General features: G+C 39.3%; 2 protein-coding genes across 2 annotated transcripts in view; one reads left to right on the top strand and one right to left on the bottom strand.

The window, feature by feature from the left end:
- PPP1R1C (protein phosphatase 1 regulatory inhibitor subunit 1C) overlaps positions 1-3,653 on the top strand; it is a 39,626-nt gene extending 35,973 nt beyond the window's left edge. Inside the window, 1 exon segment of the mRNA XM_026052097.1 lies at positions 3,279-3,653. Within this exon segment, the coding sequence (XP_025907882.1) occupies positions 3,279-3,367 (89 nt within the window). The 3' untranslated portion in view covers positions 3,368-3,653.
- A 5,998-nt stretch (positions 3,654-9,651) lies between these two features.
- The window catches only part of PDE1A (phosphodiesterase 1A), a 165,876-nt gene continuing 151,458 nt past the window's right edge, over positions 9,652-24,069 (bottom strand). Inside the window, exons 19-21 of the mRNA XM_026052083.1 lie at positions 14,388-14,660; positions 10,885-11,004; positions 9,652-10,545 (exon numbers count right to left, since the gene is read on the bottom strand). Coding sequence (XP_025907868.1) covers positions 10,928-11,004; positions 14,388-14,660 — 350 coding nt within the window. The 3' untranslated portion in view covers positions 9,652-10,545; positions 10,885-10,927. The remainder of the gene's footprint in view (positions 10,546-10,884; positions 11,005-14,387; positions 14,661-24,069) is intronic.

Genomic DNA, 24,069 nt, shown 5'->3' with positions numbered 1-24,069 from the left:
ATTACTTCAGACAAAAATTTTATACAGTAGGGACAAAAAAAAAATCAATTGTTTGCTTGTAGAAATTTTCATCAAGAAATTAAAGTATCCGGARTGTGTTTTACCAAAGAATGTATGGGACTAAGCGCAGAGTTTTTCCATGAGCAATAGTGACAGCTTTGTATGTGAAATCATCACCAAATGGGGCAGTGAGAAGACAAGACATATGTCTTATGTTTAAATAAACATAGCAGCACACTTTGCATGCACCTGACAATGAACAAATGCAATATATAAAACATAGGGCAATAGACAAGTTTCGCATGTCAAAATGTTGAATGCGTATAGAAAGAAAATGGATTTGATGTATATGGATTAGAAATGGCTTTCAATAAATTTCAATAGATTTCAGTGATTTTGAACAGCTAGTTTTTTTCTAGCAGAATGAGAAGCCAAAGCTCAGCTTGTGCATCCACGAGTTCTGAAAAAAAGGAAATGTATCTTTGATAGAGAGAGGCTCGGTTCCAAATCATAAGACTAAATAACCCTGCAAACTTCAGGGAATTCAAATTACCAAGCAGCCTCCTCACCAGAGTTTGGTAAATGTCAGCGTCATTCCTTGGGCAATGAAGCAGGAAGAAGGAAAGAGTGTTAAATAAGGTGGGGAACTGACTTAATTACTTTAATCCATYACAGATTTTTTTTTTTAATTTCAGGAGAGATTTAATTCGGGAACATTTGGTTATTTGCTATCTTGTGACACTGCTTAGCCTTCTAATCTGGTGCTTTTGTCAGATGGGTTGAAAAAAGCTGTTGATTAAACRGCGTAAATTTTATTATGTGACTGCAAAACTGTCCCATTTGAACTTATAATTTATAAGTAATCTAGAAATTTGCTTTGAGGCAGTGACTTCATCTAAAAGGCATTACCAGTTCAAAGTGTATTAGTGCATGGCTGCTGGATATGGCTTGGCATTAAGGGTTTCTTCATCAGCATTAATTGGATTAAATTACCTGCAGTGAAACATGAGTCTTCTGAGAAAAAAAAAAACAACTCTCCTCCTTCTGGTGTTAGGAGCAAAAAGGAGAGCATAAAGGCAGCAAGAACTCAAAGGGTGGCATTAGGAAAGCCCAGCTACTGGGTGGAAGGTCATTCTTTATTGTTTGTTTGTGTCTTTTTCTTTCATTTTATTTAACAAGTAAAACCTCAGCAGCCGTATTTGTTGCCCAGATTTAAGGTACTGCTGCACTGAAGGCTAGTGGCAGACCACGAGCAGCGTGCGGAGGCCTCCTGGCTTAGGAAAGCAGTGGGTGTGAGCAGTTTAACATGCATGAAACCTGCAAAGTTAAGAAATACATTTCCCTTTCTATTTAATTAACACACCTCTACGTCAGCAGTAACAGAAAGATCTTGTATAACCCAAGTAATGACATCTTCGCCCAATCTCTAGCCAGAAAAATAAACTACTTTTTACTACAAAAAAGTAAACGCTTTAGATATTCCTAAACAAAGATAATGGATATGAGCTGTGCCAGCTCCATGCCACCTGGTTCAGCTTGCTTAGGAAACACTCTGCCTACAAGCAGAGCTCTATCTTGTTTCCAGCTTATCGGTGTTTTCACGTTGACCAAGGCAGCTTAACCAGCCCCGCCAGGGTGATGCTTGAAGCCCTTGTAACATCCTCTTGTATTAAATTGTCTTAGCTTGGAGGCACKGTGGATAAATGAACCAATGTAATGCTGAGTATTGGTATAAATGTGCCAATGTATTAGCTTTAAGATATTGTGACCATTCATGGCACCTMTTGCATTACAGGTTTACTGCACTACTGTTTGACTACATAGGCTTTTTTAACCTAAAAGTACGATTGCTATGACTTTATTACATAGGTTTTTTTTATTACTCATGCATGGAACAGCTTGAGAAAAAAGGTCTTTCTTTTCTATGATCATATCTTATTGACGGGAGCTTCTTTACCTGTAGTCTAGTTCATGCTGACTTATTTTACTGTCTAGTTGAGTCTAGCCAAGAGGTTGTTTTCTGCTGTCAARTCTAGTGCCTTTTATTGTTTGGTTGAAATACTTACCACTGCTATAGAGTTGGTTAATTCTGGCAAACTGAAGTGTAACATGTTGAGCTATATAAATAATGACATYATGAGTCCCGTGCAACTATAGGTCCGTGCAGGAAACCCTATGAATCTTTACTTCTAGTGACACTGCAGTATTTAATTAGCTGCAGAGGTGAAGGCAGGCTGTAAAAGAGAGTTTATGAGAAATCATTAAGACTGATAGTTGCCTGTAAGAATATGTAAGAATTAATGGGTGATACTCATTGATATCATTGCTCTCAGTTTATTAAAATTGTCACATTTAAAATTGCAATTGGCCATTTAACCGAAAGACCTTACTCTTACTTCACTGTTTCATGAAACCTCTTCATACTGATGTGTACCACATACTGGTATATGCTGTGCCCTTATTTCTGTCCCTAATTATTCCTGTCTCATATTTGAAAATCAACCCTAGAAAACAATGTATTCCAGCTCCTAATAATTCGTGTCTAAACTATTAAATAATATGTGTTAGACAAGTATTGTAAATGTATAAAACACAGCTTTATAGGTCCAGAGATAGACCACAGGACATGACAGTCCACTCAAGTGGACAAACAGTAMAAACATAATTTCATTTTGAAATGAATACCCATTAATCCTCAGTTAGGTAAAATTGCATTRAAAGTGTTTACCTTACTAATAGGGGCCACTAAATAGGCCCACTGGGTGGTAGCTCAGCAGCCAAAGTATTTCTTTTTTGTTACTTAATTGGAAATGAGAAATTTTAAATACTCCGCATAAAGCAAGAATGAGCTGAAATGGGTTGAGCCTCACAGGGCATGCTTGCAAATCCTGGGGTGTTATGACACTAATGAGAGCAGCAAGTGAGTTCAGGCTTGTGTTTCACGGACCCAGCCATCTTTGGCTAGCAATCACGACTGCCAAACATTAGGGGCCTCCTAAACCAGCCAGTGTTTTTGTGTTTACTGGTTTAGATCCTCTGAAAACAATCATCCTTGTCCTTGGGTCTCTTTCCTCCGCCCTCTTTCTCACTTGGCCTTGCCTCCTTGAACTCACGGAGACCTTGAACTCGCCTTGCACCCCAAGACAGCGCTCAGCACGTGAGATTGGGCCTGGCTGTTGATGCCTGTTTGCTTCCAACAAATTTGAGACAGGCACAATAGCTTCCCAGGCTGAGAAGGAATTAAAAAGCAATCCTAACTCTGGCTTTTCTCCTTGCAGGGATCAAGCACCTGAAAAGCCAGAACGATTCCGCCTTTCCGGAGGAGGACGAGGCCGTCAGTGAAAGAGAGGAGGACTGGGGCCCGTGAGCRGCCTGCAGGCTCTTTCCTGCGGCCGCGGCGCCTTTGCTGGGCATTGCAGCCCTTGCAGACCTGCCCTGTCACCCCCTCGCCCCGGAGATAAAACAGTTATTTTAAAGTCATTTTTTTTCCCCCCCTTCCATTTTGTATGACCTAGAAGTGTAACTTGCAAACGTGTTAGCGACCTGACAGCAGTACTGCCAGAGCTTAACTGCCGAGCGYGACCTGTGTGCGATGACCTACTGTAAATAAAGCCAACTTAAAGGCTATGAAATAAATACGATGTTCATTTAGACATAAGTGTTGTATGTGGTGTGGTGATTTGGTGCAGAGGAACGTCCATGTGGAACAACAGCTCCTTTAGCTTAGGGCTGCTTTCTCAAAAATAAAAAGTCTTGCTTCTTGCTAGGGATTTATCACAGGTTTAGGGTAGCAGGGTCTTTAAAGATGGATTGAGTCAGTCTTTTTTCCATGAACAGGCTCATGACATTTTGAACGTGGAAAAAGAAAGCAAGGAAAAGGCAGGCAAGCAATGAACATACGTAGTTCCGTTTTTAAGTATGGCTCTGATTTTGGAATCTATGTCTGTTTTTTTTGCTTGTTTGTTTTTCTTAAATGTTCTTAAATCTACCACTTTTCTGAGCTGTGTCTGCTGTTTTCCTCGCTTTGAATGTACTATGTTTCTTTCAGAGTGAACTGGGCCACAAGACTCAAGAGCATTGCCTCTTTGGACTGATCTCCATCTCTTTATAGTATCCCTTATCAGGTGAATGTGAAGTAGTTTAAAGTTATTATTATTATTTTTTTACTACATTTTTGCAGCTTTGCTGTTTTCTAATGTTATGCTGCTTATTTCAGGATAAGCTCTTCCCTTTAGAGAAATTTACTGAGATCTTGTGCTAATAGAGTTCTTGGAAACCAGCTCTCCTGCTTCACCTAGCGGATGATATGAGTTGGTTATTCTCCAGGTGCAAAACCAGATAATGCTTAAATAGATTTGAAGTAAAGGCCAAGATTAAAAAGCCCTTCCTAAAGCATAATTTCCACTTAAGTCAGAGGAATTTTATTTGGCAATGGCCACAGGTTTTGGCCAGCACTAAGCTTTCTTCTGGGAAAATACAGTGTATAGCAGGAAACCATGTGTCATCCTCCTATCCATTGTTGAATTTCTGGCTTCATCACTTTTTCTCTATGTGAAAGATGGGCTTTTTATAAGGCTTCTTATTCCTGAAGAGCCCAAGGCAGCACTACAGGGCAGGCTTTCTGCTGGTAGGGCTGGACTCAAAACCTGCTTTATTTAAAGGAGTTCTTTTTTTTCTTCTCCAATAGCTCTTCCCTTTCCTCGAGCTGCAAGGAGAGTTTCTGTAGTGTCTTGGTTCCTGACCCACGCAATTAATTTGACTTCTTCCTATGAGGCGTGATGCTCGGCAACAAAACAAGCACCCAATGCCTCTCACGCTTTGCTGTGCTTGCTCTGTGCCTCTCCAGGGAGGTTTAGCCCAGCAYGGCAGGCAAATCTCGAGCAAGAAATTTGGGAACTTGTTACTAGGTAGTCTGTGCATGCAGCAAAGTTGTCTGACTGAATTTATACAAGTTCAATGTTAACAGCAGGCCTGCTCCTGCTATAGGTTTGCAGGGGCTGGGGAGAGAGTTGTTCTTAATCTCCTGCACTTTTCACAGTACCACTATTAAATCAAGCACATTATGCTTCACATTTATAATGTCCCATTTGCTTAGTACATACTGACCCTTAGTGGTAAGCGGGAAATCAAACTGCACTGCCAAGTTTCTGAATCTTGCTTTTTGCTGTGGCCCAAATGGCAGCAATATTTGCTGGGCCTCCACACGCTCTAACGGTGCAAACAACCCGCGCGGTTGTTTGCAACAGGCGCAATGGGCACGCTGCAAAATCCACGGCAGGTGCTGGTCGCTCCTCCGAAGCCGGGAGGGCGGTGGGGAGGGGAGGTGTCGAAAGGTTATTCCAAAATGCAAAAGGAAAACGTTGGCATTGAGAAGCAATACTCACCACATAATGAGAAACAAATAAGGACTCAGTATCTGGCACTAACGAACACCTTGAGCTCACTGCGCAATGAGTATTAATTAGGTTTCCAAAATAGCATCTTTCTGAAAAGCAGCTGAGGTGTAATATTGCTGCGTATTAATCAAAGCAAAGGGACAATGTGAACGCTGCAAAAAATAAATGGTTTACAGATGGCCGTGTGCCTCTTTAATAAAGACAGAAGAACACAAGTTACAGCTTTAAATGCCAGGGAGCCTTTCTACATCTTCTCCTTTTCAGAGCGCGATATTTGCAGTTTTCCAGGCAATGAGGAAAGTGTGTTGGTTTCTTATTACATTTTCCCTGCAGCATAAATTCTGTTGATGTGCTTCCCTAATCATGCTAATTATACTGCCATATGTTGCTCTCATCTTTCTTTTTCTCTCCTAATGGGACATAGATTCTCTCTTTTGAATATGTCATGTGTTTATTACATTTATCAAGGGTTTTAACATTATATGGGTCTTTTAATTGCTTTTTTTTTTTAAACATTCAGCAGATTGAATATTAAAAACAGGCATGAAGGTCAATTATAAATAATATTTAAATTGCTCGTGCTGTTTTTMATTTGCATTTTGCTGGAGATTCCAGCTCTATAGACCTGATCTTGCACCCATAACTTATATGAAAGCACAAGTGCATCCCCCAGACCTGCCTACAGCTGCAGKTTAAACCCTCCCAGTTCTACCAAAGCCACCTTGTGACTAATAGCATAGGGCTCTTTCAGACAGGAATACTAAAATAAAGATGCACTGTGCATCATATACTGCATAGCATATTATGGATATTACAATACTTGACACACTCTAATTGTAAACTAATGGAGTACCCTTAAAGATAAAGGTTAACATTCATTTTTGACTGGAGAGAAAAATATAGTTCTCTCTCAAAGGGTGGCGGTATCGAAGTGAGGAAGTGTAACTTACAGAGAGGAATTAAACATGGTTTGAAGTTGGATGGTCTCTTATATATACAGTCATGAGAACCTGACAGAACATCTATGTGACCTTCAACCATTGGCTTGTTGAATTGGACTTAGCGAGTTGCATCAGCTGAAAAAAATCCATTTGAAACTAAGTAAATAGCAAGTATTTTCTCCTTATTTAAACATTAAGTTACAAATACTAGGTAAGTAAAGTCATATCCCAGGGAAATTATCTAAATGATGAAGGAAAATCTTTTTTTTTTTCTATTTAGATAACTATGTATTTATTCTCCATACATTTACCTTAAGCTGGAAGTATTAAATGACATTCCTCATCCACATTTTCTCCTCCACATTTTTGTTTTCAAAGATGTAATTTTCAAAGCTTATTTTAAAATCAGATTCACTTTTCCCTTAGACAAATAGATGAAGTACAACCTGCAGTCTTTTTAGGTCACAGTGGAAGAATGTTAAAATATTTAATTACACTTTTATTTTTCTCACACAATGACTATATAGTTAGTTAAAATATTGATTTCTTTGTTAATTTGCTTATTTGACTCCTGTCATAACTTAAGAACAAAAGAAAGCCCTTTGAGCCTATAGCTTAAAACTGATAGCAGCAGGAAAGGGAAACACAAGGAATGTACCTTTGATTATCCCATCACCTACCTTGCGAGGCTTCGATACCAGTGGAAGTCAATGGGATTCCTTCCATCTGTTTGCAGTTTGAGTGGCATGGGGTCCTTAACATCTGCTCCACTGAGGTCCCCTGATTAAGTTTAGCATGTGCSATGGAGCCACTTCCGATTCTCTAGCACAACTGTTTCCAATGGGGCATCACCACCATAGCAGAAAAAGTGTGGTGTTCTTCTTGTTGGATTTTTTTTTTTCTTTTGGTTATGATTTTTCTGAATGTGAGGGATATTTTAGCTACATCTTAGCTGCAGGCTAAGATGACAAGGCTCACGGAAAGCAGTTATTTTCAAGAGGATGCAAGCGAGTTGCCTGGAGCCGCAAACGGGGAAGATTCGCTGACAACCGTCCCTGCTCTCGCTTCTCAAAGGCAGTCGAGTGCACACGAGCAAACTCCTAACTCATATTCACGAGCTTCGCAATCTGTGCCCTCAAATCAAATTTATTTAGGAATATCATCATAGGAAATACCGACAAGTACAGCAGAATAGAAACACTCAGTCATAGGTTGMCTTGTTGAAAATTAAATAAAAAATACTGGCTAAATCATAACCCATAACAAGACTACATAATATATTTGTAAGATATCTCAAGATAAAAATACAAAATAAAACCTTTGAGGGCTAATCTATAGCTATGGCTCCTCAGTGTGCAGGGATGCATGCCCATAATGCTGCAGGAGACAGGCACATACAAACACCATTTCCTATGGCCCCATGCAGTGTTTCGGTAGCGCAGCCTTACAGGTTTCCGAGTGAACGTTTTGTTCAGGGGGAGGCCGAACAAGAAGCCTTTCTGCCAATTGAATGCACATTTTGCTCAAGGTTTCAGCCCTAAGTAACTCACATGGGTTATATTGGACTTCTCCATCAAAGTAAATGACTCCTCATATAAACAATATGCTAAACTTCGGGTCAACTCCAGAGAAAAACTTGTTAGGAATAGAAGAGGAAAGAAATAAAATATAATTGGTATTAAAGGAAAATCTGCCTTCTTTTGGTATTTCAATAGCACATACCACAGCGATTAAACTGAAAGCAGATGAGCGAGTAGGATTATTTATAGGCAAATGACACTTCTCTATTAATGACTCGGTTGTGCAGCCCTGAGGGCTCCCTGTGAGGCCACGCGTTCCTCCCGGCTCCTGCGCGGGCAGGGAAGGGGCTGCCTGTGAGAGCAGGACACCCGGTCCCGCCAGGAGGCACCGAGTCCTCGGCAGGATCTGTTGCAAACGCTGCTCCTATTCTTCTGCAGAGTATCTAAAACACTGTGGGACAGAGGAGGAAAAAAGAAGCCTAGTCCAATTATGGAAAAAGTCTGAAATTGAAAATACAATATGACATCAAATTCGGATTGCTCCAAATCTCAACAAATCATGACTTGCAGTGTTGAAGGAACACTTGCTCAAAGCGATAGCTTGTTAAATCAAATTTACAGGTATCAGCCACCTTCTGCCCTTTCCAAAGTCAGTGGGAARTATCTGAAATAAGGTGTGCTATGTTTTGAAATAAAAAGCATAAAATCAAAGTTCTCACATTTTAAACAAGAAAACTTTTCACTGCCACAGCATTTGGCAATTTACAGCTTTCTATAAAAGATCTGACATGACCAACATTTTTCTCTTGTCATAATGGCAATAAGAAACCAAAAGAGAGTTTATATAATTTTATAAAGGGGAAAAAAAGTCCAACATTGCAGAAAGGGATGCAAGGTGCATGGAGGGATTCAGGCTACTAATGATTCGCTCAAACACTAGCAGAGAATATATAAATTCTTAACTCTTAGCAAAAAAATATCAGTTGCATTATAACATTTATAATACAATTTAATTTGTTAACATTTCATTCGTTAACCGCACTGTACAGAAATTTGTCCATGCTAAATACAAGCCCTGGACTAGATACACAAAACGATTTAAATGCACTTTTTACATCTTATATGCACAAACATTTCTTAAGTTAAAACTATGCACACTGAATATGCATAGCGTGTATATGGCTTACATATTGAATGGCATGAATTCYACCTTTTGGCATGCCCTTATCCCAGAGCAAAGAGCTTGCAGCATTCCCAGTTCAATGGCAAATGCTCGGCTCTTGGAAAAGAGGCCGTCACTCAGCTGGGACGCCCAGGTGTCCGTCAGTGTAAGGTGTTGTCTTATCCTTCTGTATTCAGTCCAGAGGAGACGKGCCCTTCCCGAGGCGGAGTCTGACGCCCGCGTTACCCTCGGCTGCGGTGGGATCCCTGAAGCAGCAGCTGAACAGYGCGTGTCTCGAGCGCACGCGGCCTCTGCATAGCGGGAATGTCACCCGTCCCTCCGCTTGAGTCCTGTTCCGGGGACGCTGGCTGAGGGCAAAGACCCCTTGGCCCGTGAGGTGTGGGTCACAGAGCCGGGCCGGGGCCCGGCGAGGCGGGGAGCACGGCCGCCGAGCAGCGCGGGCTGCCTGCGGCGCCTGGGGCTGCCGCGCACCGCTCGCACCCAGCACCAAGCACACATGAGCATCAAGGGTSTCCCTGGGCACCGCCGAGGCTGCAGGGCTGGGGCTGCCCGGGGGAGCTGCCCGTGTGTGCAGGGCTCTTCTCCTGCCTCGCAAAGGAAGACATCTGCGGGGTGCGGGTCTTGCGTGCGGGTGTGATTAGGGAGGATCCTCCATGGGAAAGATTTTTGCAGGATCCAAGTGGTCAGTTTTGCATTGGAACAAAACCATGGCATAAGGCCTCGGTGTCTCCTTCCAGTTCTGCCAGAGAGGCAACTCAGTGTTTGCTGAAGGGAAGCAATTTATCACGTATTTACAGAGCTGTCGATGGCCAGCTTCGTGGCAAGGTGGACACCAGTGCCAAGCTCTTGCTAAATACTACAGGAAACAGTACTGAGAAGTTTGGGTCTGAACAGTGAGTGCTACTTAATTAATTTAAAGGAGATATTTTGATACTGATTCTGTTGAACACGAGGTCTCCAGAGCAGTGGGATAGAGTTGTCATCCATGTGCGCTGATCAGTATAACTCTAGAGCTTCCCTATACAATTTATTTCTTATTTCCAGATACTCTAAGCAAGCTAATCAGGAGAGCGTCAATGCTGCATGCAGCATGGCTGCATGAACAAGTATCTCTAACAGTGCTTTGATTTTGCAATCCCTACTGCCAGTAGCAGTGCCACAGAAGAGCAATCCAGTGCAGACAGACCCATGTATTTTACATGTCTCATGCTTAGCTGAAAATGTCTTGTTTCAGTGATGCAGTAAAATGAGGTCCAACCTTGGCTGAAAAAAGTAGTATTCTGGCTAGTTTCAGAAAGCAGAACAGAAGCAGAAACAGCAACAACTACAACTGACATTTTGAGTTATTTAGTGTGTGGAGTAACCAGCTCAGGTTTTTATGCTTTACATTTTCAATAGTTTTGTCCAATCATTCTCCATAGAACGATATAATTGAAGAGGAACTTGATGGATTAGCGGCCTCAGCAAGAACAGGAGTAGGAACTGTTAGTGGTCTTCTTTTGCTCCTGAAACAGAGTTCAAAAGAAAAGTCATAAACATGTAAGATTTTACTATTATTACCTCATGTATTTAATATATGTGAATTCAGAATATTYCATGTTTAATTGTTTAGCATGTAATTATTTAGCCTGATAATTCAGACATATAAAAGTATCATTTTTCCTCTGTATTAAACTGAGGCTCTTTAAGGAAGCACAGAAAGTAGGGTGCCGTCTGACCCAATTTTTATATTTTCTAATAAATCCAATATTGGATCAGATCGTAATATCAAAAAAGCAAATATTTATGGTTTATTATTAACCATATGGTTATGGTTAAAAAAAAACCCCAAAAGACAAAATTACCTCTCCTCCCTGAAATGTCAGAAGCCTTTAAGAAATATCAAGTCTAGTTGCTGATCAGTGCGGGGTTTTGCTCAGTGGATTTTACTATGTCTTCTGATTTCTTGCAGTGTTTAGGCTCATCTGGAAGATAAAGAAGTGTTATTGAGATCTTGAGTTAGGAAGTCAACCAAGTACACACAATCTGTACAGCCTTATTCAGAAAGGAATTATTTTCCCTTTGGCTAAACTGGGGTTTTGGTCCTTCCTTTCTTTCTCACCAGAGTGATTATGGTGACTGATCATAATGGTTTATTCATAAGGCAAAACATAGAATGTAAGCAGTAGATTAAAATATTAAATGAAAATATGATGACATTTACATAAGTAAATGTTAATAAAGTGGGGTTTTTTGTATCTTCCAACTTACTGAACGTCCACCTTCTGTAGAGAAGTGCTTTTAAATCCTCTTCACTCTAGACGCTCAAATTAGGGGAAAGTTTCTCTTAGATAATGAAAGATGCCAATGTCAAGTTCCAATTCAGTCATACAGGAGAAATGACACAAGTAGTTTTCAAACTGAGTCGATTTCAAACTATTCCATGAGTGCTTTTAAATAATGTCTACAGCTGAGAAAATTCTAAAATGATCAGTGGCCATATGCATGGGTGGAAGGTGACAAAGTTGTAGCATTATTTGCTAACTACAGAGTAATTGCTGAGTTTATCCAACTGAGCAAATGTTCCCACCAGTGACTACTAATGCTACATTTAAAATGTGCTAAAAGGAAAAGCACAGAAGACTGAGAAGTGGAGAAGATGAGYAGGAAAGAAGGGAAAGGTTGAATTAAAATAAGTACAAGAGGGAGACTTCTGAATGGCAGGAGACAAAGAGATATTGCAGTACAAGCAGCTGAAGAAGAAAATAAAGGATATGCAATCTGAAAGGAAAACAGAAAAACAGTGAGTCGCAGTTGAAGAAGGGATCTGCAGTTTAAAAAACAGAGAGAGAGAAGAACAGAAGAGAATGAGGAGAGAAGAAAATTAATAGCCATTACTGGTTATCGTCTTTGCACCACCATAAATAATAAGAATTGTGGTATGGATTTTTTCCCCCTCTCTTCATTCCCATGTTGCTTTCCATTCTGCAGTTAGTGTGGGTTAATAGTAGACTCTTGGCTCTCAAAGATTCTCTAAAGAATTTTACTTTTACTAAAGTAAAACCTATTCATCTAAATATTTAATTTCTATACTTAGTGGCTAGAAGGAGTTTAGAAGGGAGATAGGAGAGCTTTGTGAAGGACTTGTAAGCAGAAGCTGTTTAATTTTCATAAAAGCTAAATATTGATTTCTAAAACATCTATAACTTTCTTCAGATCACCATTTAAGTTTTTGTATGTCAGCTGTGCCTACTAAATGGTTGTCCCTGACTTTTATCCTGTCATCGCTACCCTTTTTGTGTGCACTCTTTTAAGACCATTTGCCCTGGATCGGGCTCCTTCCCCGGATCCGGAGTGGGCTCCCAGCCTTGCTCTGTTCAGGTATTTACTGCTTGCATCCCGTGCATGGATTGACTGTTTGCATCCCGTGTGCGGAGCCGCAGCCTCCTGCACCACCGTGCTGTGTTGTGCAAGGCAGAGGGAGCCCAAACCCAGCAGCAAGGCCAGACCGAGCAGGGACCGACGCTGCCGTCGCTTGTGACAGCGTGAATAAAACTGCACGTCACACGGGTGGATTTGTCCACTGCTGTTTTGTACAGTTATCCTCAGGGCTTTCAGTGCTGACTACTGCACGCAACTGGGTACTCTTCTGCTGTCACAGGGAAAGAAGTTCCCCATAATCTCTTTTATTGCAGATTTATTATCTTCCTCACATTCGGATATTAAGGATTAATGTGGCAATCAAAATGAGTAAAAAGTTGAAAGTGCACCAATTAGCATTTTCTAAATCATTAAAACATTAAGTTGTTTAATTAAACATAAGCAGTTTTTAAAGTTAATGACCTAATTAATAAATCACTCAGGAGAAAAGAAAAATCATCACTTAAAAAAAAAAATCACCTTATGATAGTTCCACTTAATCTTGTAACATTTGATTAAATGGAAGTGAGATTATGGAAGGAACAAAGATGTTGTAGAGAAAAATGGCTCTCAGTCTCGGCCGGAGCTCCCGCAGCAGCGCGCGCTTCTCCGTTCCTGCCAGCCACGACGCAGGGCAGAGTACGTCCCGTTAGCAAAATGTGATTGTCTATGCGATAGCATCCATTTAAAATGTCTAATATGCCAATTCAAAACATTCTTCTTGGTTATTCAAGCAGAAAAGTAACATGTTTGTTTCATTATTTTCTATTGGGAAGTACGATTTCTGTGAAATCATAAGATTTTATAATGTGCAACGTTCTCCATCCAAGAAAACTGAAGCAGAGATACGAAATATTAAATACATAAAAATGATTTTCTTGTTTGGAAAATTTATCTTTTGCACTTAACACAGGATTTTAATTTACCACACTTTTGTGAAAAATATATTTGAAATAGGAAATAACATATTCTGGATCTTAACATATCTGGATCAGGTAAATGCTGATCTGTACAGTTATTTCTAGCTGCTGCTCAGGCAACTCTCTGCTTCTGGCCCAGTCTCGCAAGTTTCACTCCCATAAATCCATGAATGAGTTCAGCCTTTCAATCAGAAGTGAAGAAAATTACTCTTACTGCCCTCATAACTCAAAGCTTTTATTATCATGAAGATCATATGAGAATAAAAATCTATGGTGCCTTTTTTCTTACTTTCAAAATGCCTACTCTTATCACTTGGACATTTTCACACTGCCTTACAGTCACCAGATACTAAGCCACTGGTCGGCTTGTGAGAAAATCCTTGCACTTATAAAATCCAAAAAATCAGTGCTGGAAGAGTTTTTTTTAGCTGTTCCATTTGTCCCAATCTACAATCTTGCAATCTACAGTCAAGAAAATGACCTCTCTTACTAATAGAACCTCTTCCCATGCCTGTATCACTTACCTTTGATCACTTTAAGTAGATGCAATTTTCTAACTCATGTTACTTTTAGTAAAAAGGGATGTGTTTCACCAAATCAAAGTCACATTAAGTGCCTAAACTGAGATGCATTTCAATACCAGAAGTACATATTCAAGGAGAAAATGTTGATAGCTCATGGTATGATTCTCAGTATCAAACTAGTATTTAATTGCATAGGTGCATCTTTAAATAACTTTAAAATATTCTTCCACCCAGGCTTTGCTGTTTAGAAAAAGGATTTCCTATTACTTATCAAAGAACTAATATCAAAAAGATGATACTTTTTTTTTTTTTTTATCAGATGCCCTTTATTTGGTGGTTTTAAAACATATGCCCAAAGAAGCTTTTTTATACTGGAGATTTATACAACACCTTATTTTGATATTTTACCACTGTTGATGTCTGACAGAGAGGTATTGGACACTGCTGCAGCTTCTCCCTGGACAGCTTCATTAGACTGACTGGTGCTTTGTGAAGAACTATTACCATTCAGCGGGTCTGTGCTCTGCGTTTCTTGCTGGGCCTCCATGAGATCCTTCTGGTTCAGATCAGAGTTAGTGCATTTTTCTGAGTCAGATTCAGGAAGAGGAGTGTCAAAAGAGATTACTTGTAGGACGATGGATCTGGGAGGGCACGTTGTTTCATTGCTTTCCTGACTAGTCTCGTTTTGTGTCCTTGTTGTCTCTTCTTGTATTTGGGCATCTGTGGATTTTCTGCTTTGGTCTTTCAGCTGTTCATCATCACTTTTCACAAGCTCTTCTACAAAGGGAAGAAAATATGTGAATTAGTAAAATAAAATACGAATTATGAATGCTATACCCCAACAGTTTGATTTCAGAGTAGCAAGTGTTTGGTAGAGTTGCACATGGGAATATTATGACCATCAACTTCCTAGATGAGGACACACGCTCATGTGTCAGATTCTGATCTTGACTGCACAGTTGCTACCGAACCACAGTGGTCGGCTCTGCAGTTTGAGCCTTAATTTGTACTTGCTAAAGGGTGAACAAATTTTAGAGGGGTGTAAGCATGCTGTCTAGTACTGTTGCTGTCATGACTAGTGGCAAATACAGGATTGAAGTGAATAAGAAGAAAGCTAAAGGAGAAAATTGCTCATGGAAGGGTTTACTCCTTGCTCTACTCCACTGCAGCAGGTGAATTGGAGAAAAGCACATGTGCAACGATTCAGAATGAGAGGATCTCAGAGCAGCACAGAGAGGTGGGTGAGAGGTGCGAGAGATGAAGAAAACCCAATGGAAGAGACTTGTGATGGAGGGCTAGAAATCTGATAGAAATGGCCTTTACCATTTCAYTGGAGAGATTGTTCATTTATAATCTCTTTCATAAATCAGATTTTAGAATCTTTACACTTGTACAGAGGTGTTTCATAACTTCTGGAGGGTCAATCAATTTAAAAAATGAAATCATTGTAGTTTGAACCATACCTCCATAAAACAGCTACAGGTTATTGCATGAATCTCTTGTGATTCCAGTATAAAGAAAGGAAATGAAGCACTAGGATATTTATCATTTTGAATTGCCAGCTTTTTGGGAAGAAACTCTGGTTTTGAGCTCAGATGAAACGTGAAGCTCAGATGAGAAGTGATTCTCATCTGAGAAGCATTTCTGCAATCCAGGTTGCAATCACATTTAATCCACAACCAGCATTTAACATGTCCATTACATCACTATTCTGAATCCAAAAAAAGGCCAGTGTGAAGTCCAAATTGTCCTGTGAAATGAGATGCAAAGGAAAGGAACTCTTTCAAACCTGAATCTCCCTAGTTCTCTCTGATGTACAGAAGCACAAAATATTAAAATGATTTTTCTACTTTGTCACCTTTTGTAGTTTTTGGCATGTCTAAACTYAAAAAGAAATCAAGAAACTTCAAATTTGAGCAATTTCAAAACTGTTAACTATTTTTTTTTCTTTACAGTCCATAGAGAACTATTTTTGGTTTGAGAATCTGCAACTTGGACAGGCACTTTTCCTCTGCAGACTTTAATACTGATCACTCAAAGAACAGGTTGGGCTGAAGAAATTAAGAAACAAGTTTGTGCAGCCTGAAAGCAAATCTGATGTTGTTCAATCCAGATATGTTAATTAAATCATTTGTCATTCATGGTATAATTTATGTACCTAAGGCTTTTGTCCTATTAAACTGATTTACATACCATACTTGCCTCCATATGGTAGATCTACAAGCATTTCTCCTTAACTTTATCAAAAAGACAAGGAAATTCCGAGATAAAAACATATCAGATTCTGTTCAGATGCCTCAGTAAGTTAAGCAAAGCAAAGCTAAACTATAAACATATAAACAAAAAGGTAAGGAAAGATGAAAATTTAAAATAATAAAGAGATATTAAAAAGTATAGATATTTGAGACTAGATTTTTAAAGTTTCTCTTCTGTGTTTAAAATAAGCACAAATGTTGAGATGATGTTCCATCTTACATTGGATTTATCCAAGACTTTCTTAAAAAGACCTCTAGTGCTTAAAAGCTACAATGAAGTATTTTTGATAGCACGATTGTTTTACCAGTGTGATACTGATTTAAGGTATTTCCTGTTAAAACAGTAATACTCACTTAGCTCAAGGTAGAAAGGTTTTTTTTTTTTTTTTTTAACTTGAAAGCTGATAAGAGACAGCATCTGTCTTAAAAATGATGCTTTAGGACAGTACTAAACAGAATTTCCATTTATCTTGGTGCAACTTGGTGCCTACTTTATTCTCCTATTAAAAGTAATATCTCAAAATATTTCTATTTGTAAAAACACCATTTCTTCAGTTCATAGTGTATATGAAATTTATATTGTCTGCYTTTCCTCCCTTGCCAAGCATAAACTGGCAAATGAAGATTAACAATTTAATCGGCATAATGATTATGACGTGCTCTTAACTTCTATCATACTATTCTCTTATTTCTATGACTGTTCTTGAGATGATCTCAAGTATGGCTATCTAAATCAGAGTCACATTCTCACTCAGCTCTGTGTGTGTCTGATGGAGTACGGTGTATGTCTGCACTGGATAACACCCTAGTGAAATGTCCTATCTACTGCATTTAAACTGACTTTTCAGAAGCCAGTAGAATAGATTATGCCAGAAAAATAGTATCTTTTCAAAGTATGAAAAACATTGTGGAACTTCTGAACCCATGGCATTAAAACTATTGATAGATTGTTTATGGCAACAAGTGCTCACTCTAAGTTACTTAAGTACAGCAGAACAAAAACATTTGACCATTCTCACAGATGATTTGTGAAATAGTTTGTGGTACTTCAGCCACAGGGTCACTAACTAGCAGATATGTTTTGGGCCTCCTCCCAGGGACTTATGCCATATRTATGATCTCACATTCTGGAAAAGGATCCAGAACCACAGCTCCATCAAGATTCATATTACAATTTGTGCTTAATCAGTGCTAGGCTTTTTTGTTTTGAGCAGTGATTACCATTCCATAGTGATAAAATTTCCAAATCACTCTTAGTTAAATCAGCTTGAAAAAAAGAAAAGTATTTCATCTGTTTGGAAGGAGTTTGTTCAGGGCTATTAGGAGATGTATGTGGTAGTTGTGACTGAGGCTGAGTATCCTCAGATATAAATTCCTCAATGATGGCATCATTAAAACCCCAAATCCTTGTTTCTGGTATTGTGTGTCTCATCTGCAGCACATCTGATTCTATGTCCTGAGTCCACTCTGCTGCGTCTGCTCTGAAATCCACTGCAAAACAGGAATAAAAAGAAATGAATAATATTGGATTCTACCTGTGGAATATGGTATGTGGTCTGGAAAAACATARATTCCTATTTTCTGTAACAATAGCCTATATTATACAGGGCCTCTGTATTTCATTGTTGCAATTTATAGTCATTTACACTGCTTTATTGCTTTGGTGAAAAATAAATATTCAGTAGTCTTTAAAAGAAGTTAGGACTGGGTCAGTAACCTACTATCTAAAATTTAAGCCACTAGYTTTCTGAAAAGATTCTTATTAAGTATTATTAATTGAATAAGATTAATAAGATTTAACAACCTTCTAAGTAGTCTTTCTTTCTATAAAGTTTCCCTCTTTCTTGACCAGTTGGACTCCTAGTGGGGAATTTATCATATCCATTGAAAGGATTATCGTGTCCCTTCAGATAATTGACATACGGAGGTATGCTGCATGACTAACTCAGGAAAGGCATTATTGTTATTTTTTTCCTTTTTCAAGTTTTAAATTGGTAAAAATGCTTGGAGTTAAGCCCATTTACATATTTTATATTGTTTGGTTTTCCTTACTTTATAAAAATCCAGGTGTATTCAGCAGAATTTGTACAACTTATGCTGAAAAACAAATTGCTTCTTCAAACAGATTTGTCCCAGATGGCTCAGTCTTATCTTTCCCTCCAGTATTTCTTTCCATGTTTCCTCTCAACTATTGCGTTAAAGTACTATCCTTCATGAGAAGGAGCTACAACATCTGATAAGTTAAGATAGCATCAAGTGCTGTCTGTCTTCCCCTGTGTTTAGGCTGGAATACTGGCAACATGATTTTAATGAATGGAAAACTTTGCTTGGAAAACTAGCATAAAGGCAGCAACCAGGTTTCAGAATACTTGAAAAATTTAGGTACTTAGTATTTTGTAGATAAAGAAAAAGTGCTAACTGCACCAAATATTACTTTTCTTCCATTAAATGACTTATTTTGGCTTATTAAGTGTCTGGCAATAGATACCAGTTCTGAAGAGAAATATTGTAATCAGTGATCATTAGTCTTACTTGGGTTGCTTCACAKCAGAACAAGAAAAGATTTGGGATACCTGTGAGCTAATAAAAAGCAGATACAAAGAAGCTGAGATCCTAATTTATTTCTTAGGTGAGTAACCATTTTGTGGTTAATAAKAAGCTCCTTTTCTGGAACCTGGATCTCTCCTGGAGCTGATAAGCAGCTCTGAATAACTTAAAACCACTAGGATGTCGTGTGGCTTGCTCGCTAGCACTGCTCTAACGAGCAAGGTTTACCACAGGGCCCTGTGTCCTGTATCACTGCTCTGCTACCGCAGGAGCTCTGACAACTCTCCGTTATAAACCACAGAGCTGACTTGTAGTGGATTTGCTCAGCTGCATTACTACCTGCGTACACAGCAACATTTTCAGGATGTGCTTTATTAGGTGATGAAGTTTTTCTGTGTTTTGGTACCTTCTCTTTTACTTCTGCGTYTGTCCGTCGACTTTCTTTTCCTGACCTTTCTGTAATAAGGTGAATWAAAGAGAGAAGTAAATGTGTAACTGCTATGGTCTGTACAGTACAGATCTCGTAAGATACCTTTCATCTACAGCAGTATTTGAACATGTACTGACTTAGGAAGAGTGGAGAGGAAAACCACAACTACAGGTAAGCACAACAGCTAATGGCAGCTTGTGGTACAATATAAAACTCCAGGATAGCAAATCCCTGCTGAATCATACCATTATTTTCAATGGGTGCATTGAAAATAAACTGAATTAATTTGCCTTTCTSTACATGACACAGTGACAGTGAAGCAATCAGAACTAGTAAGCTAATGAACTAGAAGGAAAATTTGTTCATTGCCACTAAGAATGAAATTATTTGAGGAATTTTTGATTAAGAATGTTGCTTGATATTACAGACCCTCCTAGCATATATTACTAGCATATATTACATTATTTCTAGGCTCGTCTGCCATCTCTCTCTCTCTCTTTTTTTTTTTTTTTTTTTTTTTTAAAGAGCATTTTACAAACCAGTGGCAGAAGACCAAGCCTCGATCTGGTTGAGAAGGAACCTTCCTCCACCAACCATTCTTAAGAGGTCAGCAGTAGAAAACAAATCTGTGCAGATTACAAGTGGGCTGATTCTGGAGCTTCCATAGGACTCTGGAGCAAGTCCAGAGAGTTTCCAAGTTTCCAAACTGTTGGGCTTCCTGTCATTTCCAAACTCCCGAATACACTGCAGTAACCTACAGTGTTATTTTTGTACTGGCACTTTCCCCTTTCAACTCTTCAAACGAATTTCATCACAGAACATAACAGCATATAAAACAACCATGTAAACCAGTGGCTCTTAGTGTTACAGCTTAATAGTACACTGTGAATATAATGAAGACTTAATTAGCTTTCAAAACATGTTACTAAAATATTGGATAAAAATAATTTGTATATTTCTTATTTCCATGAGGCCTAACCCATCTTTTACTTTTCCTTTGCAATTGAGTTGTAAACTGGAGGTCATGAGTGCTGCAAGCATGAGAACATGGAAGGTAAGGACATGCTGCTCTGAGCTACAGGGGAAAAGGTGTTTTAGATCACCTAGCTCATCACTTCTGATGGTCACACCTTCCAAAGGATTTGCTTCTAGTACCAGGCCGCATTATTTGGCCTTGGCCTGGAACGTACCACTCAGTGCAAAAGCAAAATATCTCTTGCTACTCTTAGCTCAAACCACTCCTCTTCCTTTTCTTTTCTTAGGCCATTGTTGAAAWTTCTGCTCTTAGCATTTTATTTCCCTCCAACAGATTAAAGAGACCTGTGAGTGTTGCTGTCCTGTGTCAAACCGATGGTGAGGTTCCATGTGCATCCTTTCGAACGGCTTCTAAACCACACTGACTTGGGATTCAATCATCACCCCAAGAGTTTTATATTTTAGCAGCTGTTACTCTCTTCTGATCAGGGAGTCAGCAGAGAGAATCTTTCAGGCCAAATGGAGCCGAGCTCCGTGGTAACTGTGGCTGGAAGTATTCAGGGMTGAAAGCGCTTGAGGCGGCCTCCGAGTCCCAAAGAGGGATTTGTTWTTCAGTCATTGTCGATCCAAAGAAAGCTGCTCCCTGCGATTCTGTAGTTTGCTTTTCGTATTTTTATTATGAGAATTAGGCACAGGATGATGCGAGAGATTCATGCAGCCTCACATGTTTTATTCAGCCCTGTTCTGAAGCAGTCAGAAACTGAGGTTTGAGCAGTACAGAGCACTGGCAAAGACACTAAGGAAGAAATTTTCCATACAAACAATGTAGCTTAGTTTTCAACTCCCATAACAGTGAATTATTCAAATTATTCAAGAGAGTAAGTATGCTTAAGCCTAAGCCTGAGACACTGAGTAGCAGTGTTCACCCTGGAGGTGAACAGCTTTAGCAGGCTTTAGTGAAGAGCTCATCCCATTGGCAACTGGACCTTTAGTCTCTGTTCTGCATCCCCTTTTGCTATATGACCTGTGGTGTGCTAAACTGCCCATGCCTAATTTTGCTCAAATACGGATAGGATTTGATAACTATCAAAATAAGGATATTGATAACTATCAGTATCTCTTATTGCACTTACCTCTGTACATCCATTAGCTTAATATCACCTGCCTTCCCTCCCAAGCTTAAACTGGCAAATGAAGATTTACAGTTTAATCAGAAGAAGGCTGATGGTCTGCTCTTAACTTAATTGTTCTTAACAGATGGTAAGCGTGATTACTACTATATGCCCATTTGCTATGTTGAGAGTATCTGAGTTTCCAAGCCTATTAGTAAACCTTTAAAACATTATTTATAGAACAGAATAAACATGAAAGTATAAACAMAAAGGTTTGTGATTTACATTTTTATAATATAAGCCACTGTCTTGCAATTTCTCCCTCTTCTGAGTAGAGTTGTATCATATGAAGGGCCTTACACAATATTTAAATCTTTCTCAGCAACTTGTTACAGCTGTCTCAGGAGGTCACTAATTCCCAGACCTTAAAATCAATTTAGCAATCATTTTCTCTAATGAAATAACCTCTCCAACTCATCTGAGCGTCTTTACTGTCAATTTGCTACAACTATCACCATTGCAAATATCAGCTGCCATCGCCGCTATGTTGAAAAAAAGCACAGGGTGGAATGSTCTCTTTATCACTGTGTTGAATTGAACAAAGACAGATTAGCTGGTGATTAGGGGTTTGGAATATTAATTAAACATCAAGGCTTTCAAATTAGAATCCCAGATGTTTGATCATTATGGTAATTCCCTGTTACCAGCATTCCCTGAAAGGCCTTAGAAACATTCCACTAATTCTCCAGTGGTGAAAGGTTGTGGACCCTTAGGCTATAGAGCACTGAGCTCCTCTGCATCAATTATACAAGACATGGCCTTTTTAGCAAAATGGAGTCATCTAATTTAGCAAGCCTTCTGTTACGGAAGCTCTGGAGCAGCTGCCTAGGTATGTAAATGCTTTCCCTACTAGCACAGCTCTTTCCAAGATAAAGCGCTTGGTTCCTTGCTCAAGCTGTTTGCTCTGGATCAACACTCTCAATAGTAACTGTCTTTTCACAGAAGGGTCCCGTTACACCTCCAGGAAAGCTCCCTCATCAACAGCACTGCGCATGTCCTGGTTTCCTGCTCAGGGCTGTCTGGACACGTGAGCCAGACCATGTAGCCAAGCCCACCTCGCTGCAGCGGAGCTGCATCCCAGGCACGGCTAACCACACTGTGGTATCCTCACAAGGCAAGAAGCTGGAACAAGTGTGAGTTCTACTCAGAAAATGATCAGGATTGTTGTTAGAGTCCTCTGCACTTGCACACTTGTGCATCTGCATTGCTATCCTTTATAACACAGTTGCTCCTAAGTCTGTGAACTTATCTGGCAGTCTGGGAACAACATCTAATATGCACAGGGCCTGCAGACACAAAAGCAGAGCTTTTTTTTAGAAACAGGAGTACTGTTTGTCACCTCATGATGGAGGTCTGCACCAGCAGCTCGCTGCTATGGCAGACGCTCATAACACACATGACCTTCTAAGTGCATTCAGCTCTTTTGCAATAAATTATCTAGCTATGAATAGCAATACCAACACTCTGCATACCTGGCAGTGATTTACCCCCACAGTAATTTTTCTCCTTATTACATGTACATACTCATGTGCAAAAAATACTCTACTACTCTGCATATATCTAGAGCAACCTACAAACTTTCAGCAAACTGAATCAGAAACAGCAATGTGAGATACAAACAGGTCGTAAATGATACACTAAAAACAAAAGGCATGAAAAAGCATGCCCCCCAATAGGATAGAAAATAAAATTGTCTCAGGTACAAAGGTACAAAGTCTCAGGTTTAACTTACAGGTTTAACTTACAGGTTTAAGTCAAACTAAGTCAAACCTGAGTGTGAGCTGAAAGGCATTTAGGGTGGAAACAGTATGCATTTCAAAGTCTCTATTCTTTAATAGATACTTATTAATTTTGAATTCTGTTTAAGGATTTTCACTCTTTACGACATGCAGCTTAGAGCAGATGTATTGTCTGTCTGGACTAATTRGACATATTTCTGTTTGCACAGTGTAGCAAAAAAAAATGTACATGCTATATCGCATTGCACCCTATGGAGAACTACACTGACTAAGTGCAAACTCCTTTTCCAGCATCCCTTCAGGCCCATATATGGAGCTAAAAAGTATTAATTGTTTCTGAAAAATGAATGGAAAATAACTTTCTCAAAACCTATACAATATCCATGAGATTTTACAAAGAAAAAATAATGTTCAATATGTATATATAACAAAACCAGAACTCTGTAATCAAAAATATGTGCACTATTCTCAAGACCCTTCCAGAGACTGACTGCACACCCTAAGCATCTCCACACTATGTCCCTCTGGATCCCCCCAAACCAAACTGRTTCATTAGTAATAGCTACAAGTGGAAGCAACAAGCTTCCAGATAACATTGTCTCCATCTTCAGTGTTGAAGGACCTCTTACATAGCTAGACCAATAGTGGTTAATTCAGTAGGTTGTAGCTAAAGGCTCTTTGGTACCCTGATCTTATGCTATTACTACTGATCATCCCAAATTAGCAGCCCTGTCTTTTTGACAAGCTAGTGTTAGAAACAACTGATCTCATGAAACTTTTCTTTCAGAGTGGCAAAACAATTTAAACCTCCTCTTCAGCTGTCCTTTCTGCCTAGCTCTCAAGTCACTGTTTCAATATGTTCACCAAAGCTTTTTCTTATTTACTATTCTCTATAGAGAACATTAATTATAACTCCAGCGCTCAATGAGATTTTAGMACTGGTCAGCAGAGTTTCTTCCATGTTATCAGACAGATCCTCGAAAAAGATACTGCTTTAAATTTTATGCGAGGGAAAACAAGCCTGGCACTGGCTTCCAGGGTACCAGTCCATGCAACCAGATCATGGCC

The sequence above is a fragment of the Nothoprocta perdicaria genome, unplaced genomic scaffold (assembly GCF_003342845.1).
Source record: "Nothoprocta perdicaria isolate Ctin4 unplaced genomic scaffold, notPer1 scaffold_83, whole genome shotgun sequence".
NCBI classification, from domain to species: domain Eukaryota; kingdom Metazoa; phylum Chordata; class Aves; order Tinamiformes; family Tinamidae; genus Nothoprocta; species Nothoprocta perdicaria.
This window is presented reverse-complemented; position numbering and strand designations above follow the sequence as displayed.